This window comes from Anabrus simplex, chromosome 11, assembly GCF_040414725.1.
Source record: "Anabrus simplex isolate iqAnaSimp1 chromosome 11, ASM4041472v1, whole genome shotgun sequence".
Taxonomy (NCBI): Eukaryota; Metazoa; Arthropoda; class Insecta; order Orthoptera; family Tettigoniidae; genus Anabrus; species Anabrus simplex.
This window is the reverse complement of record NC_090275.1, coordinates 84,050,090-84,070,521: the sequence shown is the minus strand read 5'-3', so window position 1 is coordinate 84,070,521 and position 20,432 is coordinate 84,050,090. Positions and strand designations below refer to the sequence as shown.

Below are 20,432 nucleotides of genomic sequence, written 5' to 3'. Positions count from 1 at the left end.
ATTATGGCCAGGAGATTAACAACTGTTGATAGTTTGGCCACCAGTGAGTTCTTGTTGCTCGCTTAGCACCACCCAGGGGACACGTGTAGGGTATTGAGGAGGTAATTCCTACGGACGTGAGCAGCGATCATCCCCCGTAAATTTTGACATTTATCAAGGAAAGAACTGAAAGGAAACTCAAAAAAAAAACCTGCAGTAAATGAGCTGCTCCCATGATGCCATGAATTGCCAGAGAACATCAAAGTCTGCCGCTCTGCTATTACTTTGACAATCTGTTCACAGGCATGGCACTTTCTCAAGAGCTCAAGTGCTGTAACTATGGAGAGACCGCAACAATCAGAGCGCTTCTTTTTCGTAAAGTCTTCCTATAGTAACTGAAATTAAGACAAAGGCCCATGGAACATTTGAAATTGCCAGGCAGATGAAAGATGGGATTGGAATTGTATGATGGGGTGACATTTCTGTGGTAACAATTGCACCCTCGTGTTACGATGCAGAAGTTGTATCTTCTGTTTCATGTTACTCTCAAACAGAGGAGAGGAGAGTACATATGAGACATCCTGCTGTTTTCAGGACATACAATAAGCTCATGGGAGGAATGGACAAAATGAATGAAAATGTCTTCTACTATCATGTAAGTATATGGGGAAGAAGTGGTGGTGAGGGTGGTGGTGGTCACTCTTTACATGGATGCTGGATGTTAAAAGCACATAATGCCTAGCAGCTTATAAGGTCAGATGCTGACATCCACCAGCTTGTCTTTTACTGCCTTACTGTATAGGCCTGTCTCAAGTCATACAAGAATCCGCCACCTGGGCCAAGACGTCCCATTGAAACTGTTTACCAAGGTCGCTTAATGATCATCTTATATAGCATCTTCTAATCATCACAGATGCGCTGAATAAACTGTTTCAACACAGTGCGTGAAATGTAACGTTGATCTCTGCATTCCAGGCTTTGTTCCTTATTATACAGTTCAAAAAAGCTAACTGTAAGGTTACCAAATTGATAGACAATGAAAGAGTAATACATAGGGCTCAGATAATTATGCACAAAGCGAGTTGGCTGTGTGGTTAAGGGCGCGCAGCTGTTAGCTTGCATTCGGGAAATCAAGAGTTCGAACCCCACTGTCGGCAGCGCTGAAGATGGTTTTTCATGTTTTCCCATTTTCACACAGGTCGCTTCCTTCCTACTCCTAGTCCTTTCCTATCGTCGTCGCCATAAGACCTATCTGTGTCGGTGCAATGTTAAACCAATTGTAAAATAAAAAAACAATTATGTGCTTAACTTACAAGAGTATATACAGTAGAAGTTTGTTATAGAGAAAATTCGTAATAACACACATAAGCCCATACACATTAAAATCTGTATGAAACAGCAATCAGTTTGTTCAAAACTTACGTTTTTGTGGATGATATCCATGCTGTGGCTTGCTTGTTTGTTATTTTTCAAAATCCAGTACTATGTGAAAGTGTATGTTTAATTTCATTCTGAAAAAATTATAGTATCACTCCAAAGGCCTCTGTGGCAAACGTTCCAGTTTTCTTTAAACAGCGTCATCTGATTTAACCATACTAACCCCGTAACCAGATACGAGAAAATATAAATTAACCTCCGAAATCAGTGACGCGTTCTGCCATATTTGAGGTGTATCGCATTCTTACTTAACCCATACCTAACACATAACGAGAAAACGATACCATGCCGCAGATGATAGATTGCATTTTATAGCAAACCCTTCAATTTTCTTATTCAGACATGGTCACCTAACCTAATTTAACTGTACTATATGTATCATGAAAACATATTTCAAGCGCCAGTAGAGAAATGATAAAATTATCGCTATAAATTTATATTGCAAGTTATAAATCTCATTCTGTATTGACGGTTGTCACTTTACAAATAAAAGTATTTATAAAATTCTCCTTATCAATACAAATCAACTCATCCGTTGTCCGGCTCCATGGCTAAATGGTTAGCGTGCTGGCCTTTGGTCACAGGGGTCCCGGGTTTGATTCCCGGCAGGGTCGGGAATTTTAACCTTAATTGGTCAATTTCGCTGGCACGGTGGCTGGGTGTATGTGTCGTCTTCATCACCATTTCATCCTCATCACGGCACGCAGGTCGCCTACGGGAGTCACATCAAAAGACCTGCATCTGGCGAGCCGAACTTGTCCTCGGACACTCCCGGCACTAAAAGCCATACGCCATTTCATTTAATTTCAACTCATCTGTTAGTTGAAACAATATCTGTACATGTTTTGACCTATTCTTAAGGCCATCTTCAGTAGCAGAACAATTATTACATAACACAAACAAATTAAAAATTTTGATGAAGTGAAATGACAGTGATCATGATTATATGATAATAGCCTTTCCAAAATTTAACCTGACGCAAGAAAATATAAAACTAACCTCTGAAATCAATGATACACGCTGCCATATCTTGAGGCGTATCCCATTCATACCTAATTGCGTTATTTAGCATTAAAATGTAGCAATCGTTTACTTCAGCTTTTATTTTTAAAAGTTAACAACTGATATCAGACACGTTATTTACACATGTATTATGAAAAGATGTTTTTCTCTTTTATTTCCATTTTTCTCTACGGAACAGCAGTTGACGGGTATTACTAATTGACTCCGACATCGCCTTTGAATTCACAACTAAGTATTTTTTATTTTTCCACCTTGTCGATAAATCTTCTTATGTTAATTTTTAGGACACTTCCTCAAAACATTGATACTTTGTCAATATATGAATGTTTCAATATAATGTTTCTTGCTTTACGTCCCACTAACTACTCTTTTACGGTTTTCGGAGACGCCGAGGTGCTGGAATTTCATCCCGCAGGAGTTCTTTTACGTGCCAGTAAATCTACCGACACGAGGTTGACGTATTTGAGCACCTTCAAATACTACCGGACTGAGCCAGGATCGAACCTGCCAAGTTGGGGTCAGAAGGCCAGTGCCTCATCCGTCTGAGCCACTCAGCCCGGCTATGAATGTTTCATCTAAACAGTGTTATGTGGCTGAAGATGTTGATGATATACAAAACATGTACCACTTTCAATTAATAAGTTGCCTTAAGGAATTTAGTGTATCAACTAGGTGGAAAATAAAAAATACTTAGTTGTGAATCTGTTTGAGTACGATACGGACCGCGAAGTTGATTTTATGTAATCGCCTTCGAATGTCGGCGAGAGATCTCGCTAGCAGACATAGCGAAAAACGATACCGAAGATGATCGATCACATGCAATATATAGTCGCTGGGTGCATAAATGTCGGTAACGGAAAAAATTGTGCACGTTTAATTGTTCATAATAACGGATGCATCAGTGATAGGGCTCTCGCTGTAACCGAAGAGTAATATATACAGTTTAATATATGAATTTTGAAGAGGCAGACAAAATCTGTCGTTATAACGGGGTTCTTGTAATATGCTGTACTCCTTATAGCGGACATCTACTGTATTTATTTATGTGCTTAAAAAATGGAAAATATGTAATTAAGTTTCCAAAATATGTTCCTAAATTTGTACTGTATTTATACCTCTTCATTACTCCAATATACAGTAGTTGAAACATCCAGCTACTTGCCAAAAATGTCTACAAACTCCTGCGCAAAATGGTTCAAAGTAACACTCTTCACACTTCTCGGATGCATCTTATTCATTTAAACGAAAACTTTACAGTGTCAGTCTGTGTCTTTCAACTTTGGCAGACCACTGTAATTTCAGGTAAAATTTCCTGGTAATATACAGACTAGTAGAGGGGCAAAGGAGGCTTAATGAAATTGATGGCTCGAGCACCCTACTATCCTTAATGACTGGGGAATTCCTCTCATAAAATAGAATACAGAGACAAGAGTGCACTGATGAAACAGAAGCCAATCGCTAGAATTGCCAAGGATCGAAAATGTGGGCAGGAGACATCTAACATGTAGAACATACCCCCAAATATAGAAAGTATGTACTTATGAATAAATATGCCAGAATATGTATTTAAATATAAAAACAGCAAAAATATGTAAATAAATAAAACATATCTAGTTAAGTAAGAACATTTTAAGAACATAATTATGTGAGCCTTAGTAATAAACAGTTGCTTTCTCTTATGAAACTGATATTATGTTCTGGTATATTACTTGTTGATTTTGTAGATTCCGCTTTCCATGTATTAAAATAATCGCACATTCATGGAGATATTAATGAAAAAATAAAAACCTTATTAGTGCTCCTACTCCCACCTAGCGTGATCATATGAACATGGCACATACCATGCAAATGTTTTGGAATTGAGAACTGTTATTTCATATGAACATATTAATAAGGTGTAGAAATACTGCCATGAAATAAAAAACACAGAAAATAAAAGTCTACAATTCTGGCGTAAATGGGTTAAAACCATAAGTAACAACAACAATTAATTATAATCATAATAGTGAATGAATTTGAATGTTTCAGAGCCCAACTGCTGGTCAGAGACATTATGAGAATCTGTGCATGAAGGCAGTGAACCAGTCCATTGGGCGAGCAGTTCGTCACAAGGATGACTACTCGACAGTTCTTTTGTTAGATCATCGTTATGCTCGTCCCCAGACAAGAGCAGCCCTCCCATCCTGGATTCAGAGGTCACTACAAGAGCATGCAAAATTTGGACCAGCACTTGGACAGCTACGTAAGGTATCTATGTTACATATACTTCACACCTTACTGATAATATGGTTTTAAAAATTTTGTAACAGAGTTTAATATTAATTTCCTTCCTCCTGGGAGTTCTTTATCTTCCATTATATTGCGGTACAGTAGATATTCAAAAGATATGTACTTTCCCTGCCCACTTTTTTTGTGTATCACTTTTCGAAGACTACGACCCACAGAAGAGCCAAACATGTACCACCATTTGGTACATGTGCATTCTGCCTCCTTTTTTGGTCAGGGCTACTTCAGAAGACGGCCCAGTTCTGTTCAGAAGCATTCATTCATCTGGTAAACATTAACACAGTTGGGAAGATTGCAGAGATTTGTACAGTACTTAAGTTTTCCCATCATTGATGGTTTCAGCAGAGCTTTTCTCCCATATTATTACCACCAGGCAGCACACACTATAACTCCCCACCAAATCTACTGAAAAGGCAGAAAGATACAAATCAGTTTATAAGTGTGTACCACACATTTCACAACTCTCAAGGTATTTCTATGCTTTTCCTTGAGAGTCTATATTTCTGCTCCATACAGGACAACACTCCAGACATAACACTTCACCGATTTTTTCTTCATCTCCAAGTCCGGCTCGCTAATGAGAAGATCTGTTTCTTCATGAAAGCAGCTGGCCATTAAGAGTGTTTAATTAAGACCAATGTCTCTCTGATATATTAACTCTTCTACTGTCAGCCTAAGTACTATGTTCATCTGACGATAAGTCGCGTGTAAGCGGGTAAAGGAGTTTGGGGGGTAAGCATGGTTGCCGGGCATGTGCCTATATCAAGTATCGAGGCCTGATGGTAAACTGTTCCGTCCACGGTGACTTGCGAATTGAGGTGTTTGTGAAGTGGTAGTGCATTTGTGTTTTAGTTACCCAGTTAGTAATTACTGCATAATGTCTACAAAAAGGGCTCGAGGGAGGACAATACACAATACACAATACACAGCGGGGAAAGGAATGTAACTGCGTGAGTTATTAAGTGCTGTGACGAGGAAGCCGCTGAGAAACATCTTAACTTCCCTCCTACCGAGCTCGATAGCTGCAGTCGTTTAAGTGCTTCCAGTATCCAGTATTCGGGAAATAGTGGGTTCAAAACCCACTGTCGGCAGTCCTGAAGATGGTTTTCCATGGTTTACAGTTTGCATACCAGGTAACTGCTGGGACTGTACCTTAATTAAGACCATGGCCGTTTCCTTCCCACTCCTAGCCCTTTCCTATCCCTATTAAGGGTTATAAATTTCATGTTGTTGGTCCGTATTGAACTGAGAATAACATATGAGTAACAACACAGTAAAGGTTTCCACCTATTCAATACAAAATATATTCACAATATTTTATTTATTAGCTATTACTCACCTGTCCCATACTAACATCTCTTTTCATTTACCACATTCACTTGTTATTCCATAATAATCTTACTGTTAAAATTAACATGTTCTTAGGATTTCGTCAAGAGTGATCTTTGCTTTGATGTGGCTGATGATGACCCCTAGATGGGTCGAAACTAGTTCCATGTAATTTTAAAATATTGCAAATATATTTTGTATTGAATAGGTGGAAACCTTTACTGTGTTGTTACTCATACGTCTTTCCTATCCCATCGTCGCCATAAGACCTATCTGTGTCGGTGCAATGTAAAGCCAGTTGTAAAATTTAAAAAAATATAACCTCCCTCTAAGTAATTCAACTTGTAGGGCGGCAGAATACTGTGATGTTTCCGTAAAGATGATACAGCGCATTAGGAAGGAATGAGCCTTGTGTGAAGATGGAGGCTCATTATCGACACCCGGAAAGAAGAGAAAACAGCCTGCAGTGCGAATTGCAAATGTCGACGATTTTGATCATCACATAATAAAAGATATTATTGAAGAATTTTATTGCATCATTGCTTCTGCCTGTCTTGAAAAAGCAAATTAACTTTCCGTGGGGAGTGGTGACATTATGCTAGAGCATAAATCACAAATATTGGTTCACAAATGCGAAAATGAAATTGCATCTGTTTCGCAGGGAGCTTGTGCTGTCCGTCACGACTAATGTTTGTAGCTTAGACTCCTCATGAGACGCAGATAGTACATACTCAAACTCCTAATAAATACAGCATTGTGTCAGTCCAGGTACGTAATCAGGCATGAACAGCTTCGTCTTTACGACTTTGTTTACAGCCAAAATATAATAAAAAATGCTACTTCTTATAAACGTTGAAATCAAAAAGAAATGGTTTTTTTCAACAGTGCTGCTCCAGTTTTTAATTTTCCTTGTATGGTCTAACTGGAAAGAAACAAACATCACTAGCCGCTGTTCATGTATGCTATGGCTTCCTTGTCACACGGCAGTTAACCATGTCTGTGAGAAGATGATATCAGAAGGACATTGTGATGGTGATTCATTTAGTGAAAGTGAGAGTTTAAGCTCATATGGGGGCTGAATCTGAAAGGATAATAGTGATCAGAAAGACAGCAGTATGCTGAAATTTATGCACAGGTAACAATTGGTGTTGGTGATGGGATTTTGTGTTGGAGTACTTTAACAGGTACTGCAAATTCTCCCAAATTTATTGACAGTGCTGAGGTACCTGTTAAACTACAATTTATGGAGCAAGCAGGCTAGAAATGGTACAAATTAGACTTACTATCTATTATGCTACTGACAAATTGAACATAGATCTGCTCATTAATGGGCAAAAATATGGGTCAGTTTGAGAGTAGTTGAACTGAATGTATACGGTATACAGATCTCAACAACAGTTTGGAATATTGTCATAAATGTGTTGCAAGTTAACACATAAATAAACAAACTCTCATTTGTACTCTCAGGAGTAAGATAAAGCCCTCTCTCTATATTTAATATTTCAAATGAATTACCCTGTATAACAACAAAATTTGGCTTGATTTGATGTATCATTTTCTTTAACTGGTATTCCAAACTTTTGTTGAGGAGTGTATGTCAGTACTTATACTCATGAGCTACTCTAAATGACCAGCTATTCAATCATACTGACACCAGATGAATTTTTTGTTATATTGGCATTCAACAAAATTATGGGGTAAACAGGTTTTGTTCATTTCCAAATCTGCTAATAGTATAGCTGTGCACAGAAACAAACTAAGGGTGATACAGTTTGTTGCTGATCATCTAAAATCAAAATTCAAACTTCTGTATATCCAAGATCAAAATACCAAAATACCATTGTTTTTACAGAGTGGAAGTGGTGTCAAGTATTCTAGATAAGATGGGTAGTGTGCTGCAGGTGAAAAAAAAAAAAGAAATGGCATAGGGCTTTTAATGCCAGGAGATCCCAGGCCGGGTTTGGCTCGCCAGGTGCGGGTCTTTTGATTTGACGCTCGTAGGCAACCTGTGCGTCGTGATGAGGATGAAATGATGATGAAGACAACACATACACACAGGCCTGTGCCAGGGAAATTAACCATTGGTGGTAAAAATTCCTGAACCTGCCGGGAATCGAACCCGGGACCCCTGTGACCAAAGGCCAGCATGCTAACCATTTAGCCATGGAGCCGGACTACTGCAGATGAATTGTTGCTTGTTGGTATGAGTTTCATAACACTTTAGGGTAGGCAGGGTAGCCTGACTAAGTAGCCCTTTCCAGGGCAAAATTCAAACATGACAGCCAATCTGAGTGTGATATGTTCTATTTTTAAGAGTAGATTTGATGTCACGTGCTCTAGAAAGGAAGGGTAGGGTGCTGAAGACAATGGATTAAAGCAGGAAAGTTGGGGAGGGGTGGCCACAGTAGGGTGGGTAATGTAATGTGATGTGATGTTCAGTCTCAGTAGTCTCTGCATAAGCAGATAACCTTCATCAAAGGAAGCATTATAGAAAAAAACCATGAGTTGAAATGAGCAAATAGTTGCATTCATTCTACATGTTTCTTTGCTTGTCAGTACAGGGATGAATGTGTTCTGCTCCTTGATGGAAGGAAACCATGATGTGTATTTCTTGTAATGAATGGTCAGTATCATGGCCTTCACTTCAAAAGATCCAAGGTTCGATTCTGTGCCAAGTTTGGGATTTTAGCCACGTGAGGTTAATTCCTCTGAGTTGGGGACTGGATGCTTGTTTTTGTTCCAATACCATATTTATTCTATCATAAGCTGACACCAATTGTAAGCCGATCCCCTGGAAATCACAAACGAAAATGTTTTAAACAATTAATGAGGATGAAATTGAGGATTGAGGATGCCTTAGAGGAAGTGATTGATAATTCTAGTTACACTTATTGCACAGATTTTTTTGTAGGTATTCAAGGTCTTTAGGCCTTACAGTTGTGAAATTATCAGTGTTCACCCCAGTATGGCAGTGGGCTCATCAGTTGGATTGCTACACCTTCCCAAGACGCTGGCAGCTAGTGCGCTGTTGAGACATCACTACAAACCTCCTTTGAAGGTCAGTGCACAGATGGTGCATTAGAGGAATTGCTGGTAATTTCAGGATTGGAGAGATCTAAAGATTGTGAATGCTTAAATATTCACAATGAATGAAATTAAATTATAGTTCCTTCTGGGAACTTAATTTTGGTATTTTTTAATCATAATTTGACATTTAGAAAAATAAATTTGGAAAATATAAATATTTATGTTGATATTTAATTCTTGCCTTCTAAAATATCCTTGATCCTCATTCTTTCAGAATATGATCATGGTTTTTGAATATGTTCACAAAAATTCTGAAAAAATTGTTTTGAAATAATCTTGAAAAAGTCTGGATTTTGGAACTGAGGGGTGATGTGTTAAAGATTACCATGTTGAGAACATATGGTCGTTGCACCTACAAAAATCGCTACGTGAAATATTTCAGCTTAGAACTTTAGCCGGTAAGGTTCTGACATTTAAGGTTCAATATTGTGCGAATAATTTCAAAGAAGTTTCTCTCTTGATGACTTGTACTGCGGGTCAGTGTTTCTCAAAACATTATCACATGGTGGTTTTCACAGGCGCAATGGTAATATGCTCTTGATTTCATAGAGCCAATGATTTAATCTCCTTGTTAATTTTTCTTTCAGGAGTGACTCACGTTTGATTTGGTTGTGAATCTATCTTGGTTTTTGTTTCAGTTTTTTGTAGATCGAAGAAGACCGGACATCTAGAATGCTGCACACTGCTTGCACGAAAGTCGTCTTGTTTATATGTATATACATTTCTTATTATTTTCTGGATCAAGATTTTAATGAGAGGTTATTTTTTTACTTTTGAAGTTTCTTGTATATTGTTGTGAAGTACACATCATCAGCCATGTATGTATAGCCCATAAAGAGTACAATTCTTATTATTTGGATTTCAGTTCCTGTTAGATTTAGTTAGATTTGGTTTAGTTGTGAGGAAAGAATCATGCCAGTGCATCTAGTTTTCAATAGTGGTTTCCATTATCTAATGTTGGCAGAACCTCCTGATTGTTGGTGGCCACACCACTCCTTGATAAAAAACTAGTCTCTCATTGGTTTGAATTAAATTCCAGCACACAGCATTAACCTGTGAGCAAAGGTCCACTGGGCAAGAAGTGAAAGGAGAAGAGTCAAGAAAAAGTGAAACTGCGTGGTTGAAACACACTACATAGATTGCAGAATAGTACAATATGCAACAAGCATAATGGCATTAATTAAGACACAAATATGTTTATAAAATGAGCGAAGCAAGTTTTATCATTTCCGTATGAGTGTTAAACACCATTATAGGGGAGTTGTATATCATTTGAAAAAACAGAAATTATGCCCCAAAAACCAACACAGCTAAAAGAAGTCACCATAAATGGTAATAAAATCAAAATAGTAACTCAGTTTAAATATCTTGGAGAAGTAATAACACATAACTTAAATGAAAAAATCTCAATCCAAGTAAGAACAAATAGATTAGCTAAAGCACAAAAATTAACATGGGATATCTACAAAAAGAAATGTCTATCAATAAATACAAAAATAAAACACTACAACACAGTTATAAAACCGGAAGCTACATATGCAGCAGAAACACTCTTTTACCTGAATAAACAATCAAAGACTGACAGACTTCAGAAAATTGAAAGGAGGATTGGAAGAACCTGTATCAACAAATAATATCAGAAAGATGGACAGTGGCAGTTAATACCTAACAAAGTCGTGTACAAAGAGCTAGAACCCATTACAGATACTATGCGTAAGAGGAGACTGGGATTCTTTGGACATATCATGAGGATGCAGGACTCGAGACTTCTGAAACAACTAGTACAACACAATCTCGTCTCAAAAAATACCACAACAGGATGTAAATGGATCAGAGAAGTAAGAGAGGATCTGAAGGAAATAGGCCTTACAACAGAAGACACCAAAAATAAGATAAAATTGAATACAAAACTCAAGAATACAAACCTCTGCTTTACCCGTACACAAAACAAACCAACAACACGCACATTTTCAACTGAGGAAAGGGCACGAAGATCGGAGCGTCTGAAGAAGTACTGGGAGGACCGCAAAGCCCGAACAATCCCTTCAAAGAGACCTGAACGACGGACTGACTAAAGTGATCCTATGTGATCATAAAAGAAGAAGAAGAAGAAACTATAAACAGAGATACCAACTATTACGATTCAATCGTAATAATTACGAATTACCCATCATAATTACGCCGTTACGAATCACACACCACTAATTACGATTTTTTGTTGATTTTTAAATCTAAGTGTATGAAGTGTTCAAAAGAGTACATAAGGAATGCCATTCATTACAGCTTGAATTCTCAGAATATTCTTTTCGGATTTCTCAATATTCATTTATTCCCTTTTCCTGTCCCTCGTTTAAGAATATTTCGAGTTTTCACGCACCGATCTCAGTGTGTGCTTCCAGTACCGGAAAACTAGGCACCTGTGTAGTGGTATATCTTATGGAGTTGCTGCCTTTGTTCGTCACATGATCAGACTTCCACGCACGTATGCAAGGTCTTTTCTCCTTGTTTTAGCGGCAAAGTGGTGACAAACTCAGTTTCATTCTGAATAACCCCCTGCGGGTGTGGGACGCACATGTAGAAACGCCCGCGGTATCCCCTGCCTGTCGTAAGGGGCGACCTAGACACAGACATGGATTGCGGTTTGGTATAATGTGTTGGACCTCCTGTGGATGGGAGGGGCTGAATACATCCACAGGTAATCCCTGCCTGTCGTAGAAGGCGACTAAAAGGGTCATGTGGCCATGGTCCCCTCTTTATTTTTTATTGTTTTTCCGAGGGTCAGTTGTAGACCATTTCAAAATTTTTGATGTGCGTACTGCTCGGTGATGGACCTCCTATGTGTGCGACTACACTCGAAAGCCCATGTCAGCCACCACCCAGGAAGCGGCAGGTGGGAGTGTCGTACCCGGGCAGTAGTATCCGCCTGACAATACAGGTCCCCGCACAGCAGAATGCCAGAAGGACATATTCTTATTAATTATTGTTATTTATTTTTACTTATATTTAGTGCTCTGTACACGCTATGGGGTACATGCTATTGCGGGTGACTAGAGGAAGGGAGTCCTGGTGCTCATTGTCTCAGTCCTCCCATATTAGGCATCACCCAACATCGGACCCCAGGCAGTACCGGCTATGACCAGGTGGGTATTGTCTTGGCTGCTTGGTTCAGCTACAGAGACCGCTGATCGGAGTGGGAGGCGTTCGGGGAGGATGATTTCGGGCAAGGCATTGAAACAACTTCCGCCTGCCACCTCGGGTAGTTCGCTACCCAAGTCTTTAATTTTTGATTCCCTTGGGAACAAGCGCAGCATATTGGTCTGGGTTACAGCCTCCCTAGGTTCCTGGTTGCTACCAGAACCAATGGGCAAGATTACAAACTGGTTAAATCTATTCTGTTTAGTCATCACATCGAAGGTGTCTACGGCGAACTTGAGGATATGAAGAAGATGCGCAATGGTGGTTTGCTTCTGAAGACGAGCACTGCGCTCCAAGCAGATCGGTTGCTTAAGTGCAACCACTTTGGCGACATCCCTGTCAAAGTGGAAGAGCACAAAACCTTGAATCTGGTTCATGGGGTTATATTCCACCATGATCTTATTCTAAACATTGACAATGAATTGATGGAAGACATGAAGCACCGTGGCGTGACACACGTCCGGCGCATTACGCGCAAAGTGAACGGTGAAGATGTTGCCATGGGTGCGTTCATAGTCCCCTTCAGATTGTCAGTGTTGCCGGAGAAAGTCAAGGTAACAACCTATCGTTGCGATGTGAGGCCGTACATCCCGCCTCCTATGCGATGCTATCAATGCCAGAGATTCGGACATATGGTATCTCGTTGTTCGAATCAGTCTGTGTGTGGTACATGTGGGAAAGTAGCTCACGGCGCAGAGGAGTGCACACCTCCGTACAAGTGCACTAACTGCTCTGGTCTTCGTTCTCCTCGAGATCGGAACTGAACGACCTATATAAGTGAGAAGATGATCCAGGAGATCAAGACCCTGGACGGTCTTTCCTACCAGGAAGTGCGCCACAAGTGAGTAACGCCGCAAAGAGAACGAGCTTGAAGGCGGGTCCATCCCAACCTTCAACCACCAGTAAGCCTGTGCCCGCTAAGAAACCTACGCCAGCACAGAAGGGAAAGAAGACGTCGTCTCCTTTTCCCACGAGGTCAGCGAAAGCCGCGCCTAAGCCGGCGGAGGTGGCATCGTCGACCAGGGCTGGGAACTCACCTCCCAGCCTTTCTAAACAAGAATTGACAGCGGGAAAGAAGAGCGCCCTTACCAGGCGTTCTTCCACTTCTACAAATGGGGCTTCAAGCCCTCCACCTGGAGGGCCTCATTCTGCGCCAGCGGATCTTCCTCCTGGAAAACCTGCACGCTCCCCTCGTAGGAAGAAACCCCTTCTCCGGACTACGTCAAAGAAATTCAGGGCATAAATCACCTCGTCTGGTGACGAGGTGATGCACATGGAGCATTTATCTCCATTTTCGGATGGGGATGTGTGTGTAGGTTAGATAGCATTACGCTGCTTCTAACCTAAACCTCAGAAGTCCACACCCACAATATGGCACTCTTACAATGGAATTGTAACGGTTATGACAGGCATCTTGTTGAGCTATGTCAGCTCATTAGTGAGAACGCAGCGAGTATAGTTTGTATTCAGGAGACAAACTCCAGACCGGGTCATCATACAGTCTTGAGAAATTTCAGACTATACTCGACAGAACGATATTATGCCAACCGGGCATCTGGTGGCGTGGTTATTTTTGTCCGTTCTGACAGTTATAGCGAAGAGGTCCCTCTAAGGACTCCACTGGAAGCAATTGCGGTGCGGGTACCACTGCCTGTCATAGCAACATCGTGTAACATTTCTTTTTCACCAGGCCAGCCTCTTAACATAAATGATGTCATTGATCTTATAGATAAGCTTCCACCCTCCGTCCTCTTATTGGGTGATTTTAACTCCCATCACCCCATATGGGGCTCTGAGACGCCTTGCCCTCGGGGATGAGAGCTGGAAAAATTAGTAACAGAGCTGGATTTATGTATTTTGAAGACAGGGGAACCAACTCACTTCAGTGTACGTTACGGCACATATTCTCGCATAGACCTAAGTCTATGCAGCCGAAAGATAGTTCCGCTGTTTCGGTGGAATACACACGATGATCTCTGTGACAGTGACCATTTTCCCATCATTCTTACTTTGTTGAAACAAAACTTCATCGAGGCTGGATTCTTAAACATGCTGATTGGCCAAAGTATATATCACTGGCTGTCTTTAACGACGATATCAGGCGGACCGTCGGCGAGGAAATAACTTACATCACCCAAGTTATTCTTGCTGCTGCTGTTCTTCTCGGGGACTCCTCGCCGAAAACTCGTTCCTTGGTGGAACGAAGAAATAGCAGCAGCTAACAAAGAATGCCATCACGCTCATAAACGTTACCGTAGACAGCCTACTGTGGCCAACATGGTAACATTTAAGAAACTCCACGCTAAGGCGCGAGTTCTTATTCGCCAAAGTAAGAAGGCTTCATGGGAGAGATGTGTGTCGCCTATGATGCATTTCGGGTATCTAAGGACCATCTTCTGAACTGGGAATTTCTATTGCAGGCAGTGTCGTCACTGAACCTCTCTCGATAGCTAACCATCTAGCTGGTCATTTTGCGGATGTATCTGGCTCCGGGAATTCCCATCATGATTTCCTCGCTCTGAAGCGGGAGGCAGAACGTCATCACCTTAGTTTTGCCTCTCATGCTTCAGAGGACTACAACGTGCCCTTTAGGGAGTGGGAAAGGTTTGCAAGGACACGTCTCCTGGACCAGACAACATCCATAACCAGACTTTGAAACACCTTAGTGATGGTAGTCTACTATATCTCCTTCGTGTGTTAAACCGAATCTGGATAGAGAGTGATTTTCCGTCTCAGTGGCGAGAGGGCATAGTCATTTCTGTCTCCAAGTCTGACAAAGATCCTAAGTATGCAGGAAGTTACAGACCGATTTGTCTTACAAACTGCCTGTGTAAGCTATTTGAGAGGATGGTAAATCGCCAACTTGTGTGGTGTCTGGAGAAATAAGGACTCCTCTCCGAGTACCAATGTGGTTTTCGAGCCGCTCGCTCGACTACTGACCACTTGGTACACCTGGAGAGCTCTATCCAGGATGCATTTCTCAGCAAACAGCATTTGGTAGCTGTTTTCTTTGACTTAGAAAAGGCCTATGACACCACATGGCGATATGGTATCCTTTCAGTCCTGTATCAATGGAGATTCCAAGGTCACTTGCCAGTATTTATTGTGAATTTTTTGTCCCTCCATATATTCCGTGTCCAACTAGGGAGGACATATTTGCAATACCATGTTCAGGAAAATGGGGTTCCACAGGGATCGGTCCTTAGTGTCACTCTGTTCGCGATTGCTATAAACGCTATTGTCGCTGCTGCTGGTTCAGCAGTAATACCATCGCTCTAGGTGGACGATTTTGCTCTGCACTATAGCTCGCGTAATATGGCAGTCGCAGAGCGACAATTACAGCAAGCTATTAGGAGAGTGGAACAGTGGGCCTTAGAACATGTCTTTCGGTTTTCCACCGCAAAACCCTCTGTTGTCCACTTTTGTTGGTTCCGTACTCTTCATCCACAACCTGAGCTTTATTTAGGAAATGTCGTTCTTCCAGTTGTTGACACTTACCGACTTCTTGGGCTCCTTTTCGATAGAAATTTACCATGGGAGCCATACGTGCGGCAGTTAAAAGTGCAATGCACTAAGAAGCTGAATATCATGAAGTTTCTTAGCAGCACTAATTGGGGTGCTGACCGTAGGATGCTCCTACGATTCTACAGGGCACATATTTTATCCCGGGTGGACTATGGCAGTGCAGCATGTGGCTCAGCAAGGCCAAGTGCCCTTGCGAAGCTCAAAAGCATCCACCAAAGCGGGATTAGGTTTGCGACGGGAGCTTTTCGTACAAGCCCCATTGCCAGCCTGCTCACTGAGTCTGGTGTTCCGCCTTTACACCTGAGGCGCCAGCAGCTCCTACTTTCGTATGCTGCACATTTGTGACAGATGCCACTTCATCCAAGCTATCCTTGCGTTTTCAACATTGGCAACTGTTTGCTGTACGCTGCTTGTCCTCGAGCAACGCGGCCAGTTGGAATACGCTTGGATAGCAGTTACAGATTGTTTCACGTACCTTCGGTTCCTTGCCTTGTCAGACAACTAAGTGGGGTACCTCCGTGGGTAGTACGACGTCCTGAAATAATCTTGGATCAGCAGACTGCTCCGAAGGAAAACGCGGACCTTTTGATTTATCGGAGGCTCTTCCTGTCCGTTGTTGGCTGATATCCTGGTTCAGTCGTCGTCTACACGGATGGTCCAAGGACAGAAACGAAGGTGGGCTGTGTGTTCGTTGTCGACAATGATAGGTTTCTTTTTGCTCTCCCGGAAACCTGTAGTGTGTACACAGCAGAGCTCAATGCTATCTGTGAAGCTCTGGGTACGCACTGTCCGATGAGCGCCGACACTTTCTTCTGTATACTGACTCCTTGAGCTCGCTACAGTCTATTGATACTTGTTTCCCTCAGCACCCTCTGGTACAGCGGGTCCAGGACCTGCTGGCTGGGTGTTTGGATGCCGGTACCAGAATCACGTTCATGTGGCTCCCAAGCCACATGGGTGGAGAGGGAAATGAATTAGCAGATAAGGCTGCCAAGGAGGCAGTTACACTGCCCCCATTGCCTTTCAAGGTTCCAGCAAGTGATATTCGCACTCAGCTGAGACATCTGGTTATGTCCCATTGGGAGATGGAGTGGTAGGCCAATCCACTTCCAAATAAGCTGAGAGCGATAAAAGGAACATCAAAGGTATGGAGGACTTCCTTTCGTGCTTTGCGGAGGGAAGCAGTGGTATTATGTCATCTTCGGATCGGCCATGGTATCCTGACTCACTCCCATCTATTGAAAGGAGAACCCCCTCCGGTGTGTACTTGCAGCGATCATCTTTTCCGTGGTACACATCCTTACGGAGTGTGTGTACCTGGTCGATCTGCGTCATAGTCTTAACCTCCCAAGTACAATCTCCCTTATCTTGCGAGATGACGAGCATTCAGCAGACCTTGTCATCCGCTTTTGAGGGATAGTGGTCTGTTTTATCATGTGTAATCATGTCCTTTGTGCTAGTGTATTTATATCAATTGCGCTTTTATCCTACTGACTTCATTTTAGTTTGTGTTGAGTATTTTAATGTGTTATTTTAACGTCTAACGTAAATTATGTGTATATATCTGTACTACCAGGCAATGCCTTATTCGTTTGTCTCCAGTATTTTCTCTTTTTTTTATTAGAAAATAAGGCATTGCGAATTAGATCCACTGATTGTTTTAATCTCATACTCATTTTACTTCATCACCATTTTTTTAAAACTCTAGTCAGTGGATACGTTTTAAAATTTTAACTTCATATTGTCCCCTTCTCCAGGGTCACTCAGTCGGCGGAGCGAGAGTCCCAAAGGGTGGACTGTTCGCAGGGCCAACTTTGCTGTTTCGGGACAGACCTCAGAATATTTATATTTGCAGGGCCATAGGTGACTGGATAGGTGGCATAACGTGGAGAAAGAAAAATCGGAATTTAAAAAAATAAAAAATAAAAACATTTATTAAAATATAAAAACAGTCTGGACAGTGCAGAAGAGAAATAAAAATTATTTACATAAACAAAACTCCAATCGATTGCTTCTGGTTTGGGAAATGAATATAAGTCCACAGCATGCTCATGGGTTCCATTTGACTTGACCTGTCTTCAGTGAAACACCATCCGAAGTCACACTCTAGGTCAAACCCTCCATTTAAGGAACTGTAACATTTGACCAATCACAGTATTAGCGATAACGTCGTTATGACCACAAATGCTACATTAAATTATGAAATTACCATATTCCCTTGTGGGATAAATTTTTACCAATTATTTTACCTCCCTATAAAAGTTTGGGTAAATTCCCATCAATTTTCTTTCTAAATTACCATGTCTTTTCTCTGAAAATATTAACTATATTTTCCTTTCTAGAAGTTTCCTTTATCTTGCTTTAGAGAATTCAGTACTATTTTTATTTAAAAAAAAAAAATATTTTCCCCTACTCAGAAAATCCACTAGCAAAACACTCGGAAATCTCAAAACATTATCATTAAAAAATGCTTTGACAAATTTCTTTACAAATTCTTTGACACATTTGGAAATTCTTTAACATATTTCTTTGGAAATTCTTTGGCATATTTCCCCTCCTTCATAGATTACGTTCGACTGTATTCCTTTTGTAAACCACATGAAATGGTTTCTCACTAACTAATACACTGTGGATAGATAGAGTATTACGTAGCGAAACGCGCAATCAACGTAAACTAAAATTCCATTGGACAATAAATCACACAAGAAAATCACTAAAAATAGATACTCATGGAAACACATGGATAAGCTGTCACACAACAACACTATCTCCCCCAATTATTTATCAGCAGATTTTATCACACTGTCGAGGATATTTTTTTATTATTAAGTTCCTTTTATTATTATTATGTCTCCCTTCAGAATTAGGTTGAAGACCCTCGCATTATTGGCAGATAATAGTAAAGATTCACCATGACCTGTGTTAAATGACAAAAATAGGATGAGTAAAAGAATAACATCGAAGAAATAATCATCACCACCGTCAGTTAGGGAACTTCGGAGGATGCACTCATAACCCTCAAGGAAAGAAAAATAATTATCGAGTCATACTTTACATAATATAAGTTGTTGAGCGAAAACCTATTTTTATTCCCTGAACAATTAATTATAGCACCAAAATTCACAATATCCTCACGACTAACATGTACCCTAGCAGTCCCATGTCGTCTAATATCATCACAAAAATTCATCATCACAATCATTGCTCACATTTAATTCTCAACAACCGTTTAAAATTATTCCGACTCATTATTATTATAATAATTATTATTTCCCTGATTATCACTCCTAAAAGTATCATCTTGATGAGCTGCCTACTGTCCACAGCCATCACCTTCCCTTCTAAGATCAATCTTATTTCACAAACCAGTTATTCATTAAAGCTTCGATTTAATTATAATTTTAATCTTCCAATTAATAGGGATGTAGGCAGAGAAAGTTCGCGCCAGATAGCGCTCATGTACTACTGGGTAAGCGCAAGGTGATCGTCTTATGTTTCTCCCAGTCAGCTGCGAGAAATATACAGATTGTGACCGAGTTTCCTGAGCTAAAGCCTACTATATATTCTGTAATTTTACTCCAAGACTATATTAATTATTTGTACAGGTATATCCCCTAGTATATTATGGACGATTTTCAGCGTTTAAGCGTTAAACAGCTGCAAAATGAGCTACGGACCAGAGGCCCTAAAACTAGCGGGAGGAAGGAAGAATTAGTACAGCGGTAATTACAAAATTCTAACACGCTTTATTATCTAAATAATAAATAGGAGTCAGCATGCCTTTTCCTAAAGAATACAATTACTTGATTATTGTACATTGAGAAATGTATAAATATCTCCACAAGACTTAAATCATAAATAGAGATTTAAATACGCACTTACTCTACTTGCTTATAGTCTTCAATTCACGTATTTTTTTAGGTTGATGGCTTACATGAAACTGCAGATACAGCCTTGTCCACCATCAAAGGCATGTGAATTTCTTCAGTTTCCTAGTCCCGGTTCCTTTGAAGAATTGACTATCAGCCATAAGGTGAAGATCACCATCACAAATGTGCATTTGATGGATTATTTTGTATTTAGAAAATCGGAAATAGATGGAGCGCCTGTTTCCAACTACAAATCATTGTGTGATGCTGGATACAGACTTTTCAGTGAAAAGTTTGTTTTGTTTATAAAATGTTTTTTTTTCAATAGGATGAAATTCTAATATGCAGTGCTGTGAAATCCGAGTACACTAAACATAAGAGCTATAATGTGAAACTTATTTTAGGAGTACCTGGTGTCATTATAGGAGCGGAATGTGAATGTGTTGCTGGAGCAGGCCCCAAGGCATGTTGTAAGCATATTGCTGCTGTAAGCTATGCATTAGAGCACTTCTCCAAGACTGGTATTGTTCAGTGTTCAGAAACATGCACCCAAAATTTACAAACTTTTCACCATCCCCCTTCCAAACGGTTGAGGCCAGTTAGCCCCATGAAAGTGGAATGTTTGCTTTTGGAACAAGTTTTCCAGGAACCCTGCCATGATGTTAGGCCATTGTCAGGAGTTAATCAGCCTGGATATCAGCA

At 40.5% G+C, this 20,432-nt stretch overlaps 1 protein-coding gene across 3 annotated transcripts in view; it reads left to right on the top strand.

The window, feature by feature from the left end:
* The window catches only part of LOC136883240 (ATP-dependent DNA helicase DDX11), a 153,319-nt gene extending 142,837 nt beyond the window's left edge, over positions 1-10,482 (top strand). For all 3 annotated transcript variants that reach the window (XM_067155448.2, XM_067155446.2, XM_067155447.2), the window contains 2 exons: positions 4,468-4,686; positions 9,780-10,482. In XM_067155448.2, coding sequence (XP_067011549.2) covers positions 4,468-4,686; positions 9,780-9,812 — 252 coding nt within the window. In that variant the 3' untranslated portion in view covers positions 9,813-10,482. The remainder of the gene's footprint in view (positions 1-4,467; positions 4,687-9,779) is intronic.
* Positions 10,483-20,432: the final 9,950 nt, after the last annotated feature.